This window comes from Plasmodium gonderi (assembly GCF_002157705.1).
Source record: "Plasmodium gonderi DNA, contig: Pgo-contig_180, whole genome shotgun sequence".
Lineage (NCBI taxonomy): Eukaryota > Apicomplexa > Aconoidasida > Haemosporida > Plasmodiidae > Plasmodium > Plasmodium gonderi.
Window position 1 is genome coordinate 2,262 of NW_021629098.1, and position 3,836 is coordinate 6,097.

The 3,836-nt window shown below is 22.5% G+C and overlaps 1 protein-coding gene across 1 annotated transcript; it reads right to left on the reverse strand.

Moving 5' to 3' along the window:
- Positions 1–454: 454 nt before the first annotated feature.
- PGO_001670 (variable surface protein) lies at positions 455–1,947 on the reverse strand (the record flags this gene model as incomplete). The annotated part of the gene is made up of 3 exons (XM_028690990.1): positions 455–610; positions 733–1,806; positions 1,930–1,947. The coding sequence occupies 3 exons, from the start codon at positions 1,945–1,947 to the stop codon at positions 455–457; spliced, it is 1,248 nt and encodes a 415-aa protein (XP_028546791.1).
- Positions 1,948–3,836: the final 1,889 nt, after the last annotated feature.

Here is a 3,836-nt window from a genome sequence, read left to right on the forward strand (position 1 = left end):
AAATTAGCCAATCTAACCTATATTCGAAGCTTTTTATCATATAATATATTTTTCTAGTATTTCTCATTGTTACAAAATAATATATGTAATGTAAAGTAAACATGTTGCATATATACCACAAAAAATAATCAGCTAAAAAATTAACAAATAAGAAATAAGACACAGTAATACACCCATATGTTCAACCGCACACATAATCCTGAATTATAATATCTTTTGGAATTATCATGTGTCTAATTTTTACTATATGCTTATGCATATTGTATCAATAAAAATATTATAATTTTAAAAAGAGCACTTATATAATAAATATATTCATTTCAAATTTATTATGGTATTACTAAAAAAAAAAAAATATTTTATCTTTTTCTTAGATGAATAATTATGTACAACAATAGTCATAATGCAGATATATGTAACTAATGTGTTTCTTTGTGTGTCCTCACCAAAAAAATTATATATTACTGTATTTTATATTAAATCTTCTCAATGATTCTATATCTTCAGTAATAGAATAATCTTCTATTTTATTTTTATCCATTATAATATTACGTTTTCTTTGAGGTTTCCCCAGTAAGGCTTTTTTTAACCAATACCCAAATGGTGTAAACTAAGGAAAATATATTATATGTACAACATATTACACGTACAATATTTGTAGATTCACTTAAAAATTAATATAATTTATTGTAATTTTATACATATTAATTTTTTATTGGCATTATTAATTACTTTGCACAGTATAATAGATAAAACTGTAATACCTATAACTAATGGAGCAATAACCATACTTTTAGGTGATGAAAAAGCTGAAGGGTCATCTGAAATACCTATAGTGGTGCTCGATTGCGGATCTCTAGAATACAAATTAGTATGTTCTAAATTTTCATATTTTAAATGTTCTCCACCTTCGTCTTCATAGGTTTTTCTTAATTGAACTTCCATATGTGGACCTTCTTGTGTCCCTCTTCTAAGTAATTCTTCTTCATGCTTGAGCTGTGGTACACGAACTGTATCTGGATGTAGCTCTATCTCTAGCTCTGGCACTGGGTCTGGTACTGGCACTGGCTCTAGATTTATATGTGATTGTGATTGTGATTGTGTTTGTGTCTGTGCATCTATTATTTGTACTTCTGTTTGTACGGACTTTCCATGATATCGTTGTCGTGCTGATAAACTACCTGTAATTTCTTCTGAATTGCATTTCCAATTAAGGATATCCATTTGTTCCTTACTCTTAAAATATTGTTTAAAAAATTTACAAGTATCCTCGCTATTACCTATATCATTACAACTGTTATGGCACTGTCTATATGTCATAACATATCCATCAAGATGTATCTGAAAATTACTGTTACATGAATTAATAGGTGAATTGAAATATTTTTTAAGCTCATCATAATCTTTCAAAAGATCAAATAAATTCTTAATATCCATAAAATTTTGCTTAGTCATATTATATTTATTATAATCACATATTTTCTTACCATCATCACTGTTTAGTAAAAATTTAAGTGTTTCCATATGAGTCGGAAATGAAATTCTATTAATTAAATTTTTATCTAATGCATCTCCTAACCAAAAATATAGGTAATGACAATCATCTTCACCGATTTTTCTTGCCTCATGTGCTTTATATATATAACATAATGCTTTAAGTATTTTGTTATAAGCATCGTTAAGCAACTGTGTACCTAGTAAACTTTCTTTTGCCAACTTATAATAATGAAAATTGTCACAGCCCACATCACCAATATCGAAAATAGTGTACTTTTTTTTTGAAGGTAAACTATTAAGTGCTTCGTCCTACGAATTTAAAGCAAAAGATAATATATAAATTTTTATTTATAAAAAAAATGAATTAATTAATTTAATGAGAAGCATGATATTTCAATATAGATAATAATTTATATTATATATAAAACTTACTCCTAAATCAACTCCCATTATTAACTAATGTCAAAAAGTGATAGTAGAGTAAAACAATTATGTATTTAACTATGCATTTACTAATACATTCTAAATTTACTAATAGTATTTATATTAAGTTATATAATACTATTCATAATTATTGATTATATTTATTGTTTTGTTTATTGTTGTAATATTTTATGATGCATAATTTCTATAATATTGTTTCCATAAAATAAGTATGCATGTTCTATTATGAGGTGTCTTATATAAAATTATAACTCTATGTATTTCATGATATTTATAATATAAGTACAAAATAAATTTTTTGTATTTTTTAATAATATATGCTATATCATAGTGTACATTAGTCCTATAATATATATATTCAATACACAATTTTTATAAAGTGTAATAGACACTACAGATTAAATTAAATATTAAGGATTTTTTTATTTTATACACAACAGGATTATTTGTTATATAATTGTATAATTTATATTAATGAAGATTTATTTGAATACCTTAATTAAACACTTATCACTATTTTTATCCACTGTATGAATTTAATAGATTCTTAAAAAAAAAAAATTTTCTTTGAACATATTAGGTTTTCCTTCATTTTCATACTATATTTACGAAGTACTATTTATATGTTATTGATATTGATAACAAAATTCTAATACTGTACAAGAAATAGTTTTCAAATTTTTTTTTGATTTATATATATAATAATTTTTTCATTATTGAAATATATATAAATTTTCTTTATTATAGGATACATAAAATGGATATTATATAAACCCATATAACTTTTTATATATATTTATTTTCCTTATTTAAAAAAACATACATTTTTATATAGAATTTAAAAAAAAAAAATTATATATATATATGGAGTTATTATTTCGTAACAAGAGTAATTATAACATTATACAAATACATTCTTACTTATGAAAAGCTAAGTATATTCAATAAAATATTACTTATATATGTCACATGTAATGATTTTATAATTAAGAATACATGAAAGAGTTTAATTAATACTAATAATTCTATGTGACGTATTGCATATTTTTTATATGATTTTATTAAGCGGTATCATAGCTATAATATAGTGATGTTATTTATACATAAGATGAACTCTAATCTGATTATTTACAACTTTCAACCTATATCACTAAAGCATATTTTATATAAAAATATGTGTAAAATTCGTAATTTCCTTAAATTTCGTGTATTTTTTAAAAAAACTTATCTATTATAAATCATTTATTCTATTGTTAATGGTTATTTATTTTCAACTAATAATAACGCATAAATGTACATATTAATTTATTATAATATATTGTGAAGTTACAATAACATATAATTTCATATTTAATGGACTCATTTTATCATGTGCACTGTAATTGAAGAAAAATATAATTAGGAAAAGGAAAAAGGTGTCTATATATGAACCTAATATACTATAACCTTTTCAAATGCAATTCTAACAACTCTGGAAAAAGGTAAATTAGAAAGGACATATTAGAATCCTATGCGCAAAATGTTTAGAAAAAATAACAAAAAATGATTTATAAAAATAATGATTAATATTTTTTAAATGCTTATATATTTCACATATTTTATTCTTTTATTATAAGATCGAATAAGTAGTAATATTGTCCTATATTTTTGAAAAAAATGTCTATTTTTTATATTTCCCTTTAATTTGTAGAATTTTTTTTATTGTTATTAATTTTCTATGGGCTCACACTCGTCCCATTCATTATAAATATTTTCAAGTTCCGCATTGCTAACAACTAATGTTTTTAGCGCATTTATCTTAATATATTATACAATATATATATATAATTTCCACACTTCTACTTTATTATTTGCAAAATAATATCAAAAAATTACAGAAATAAATACAAAATAAT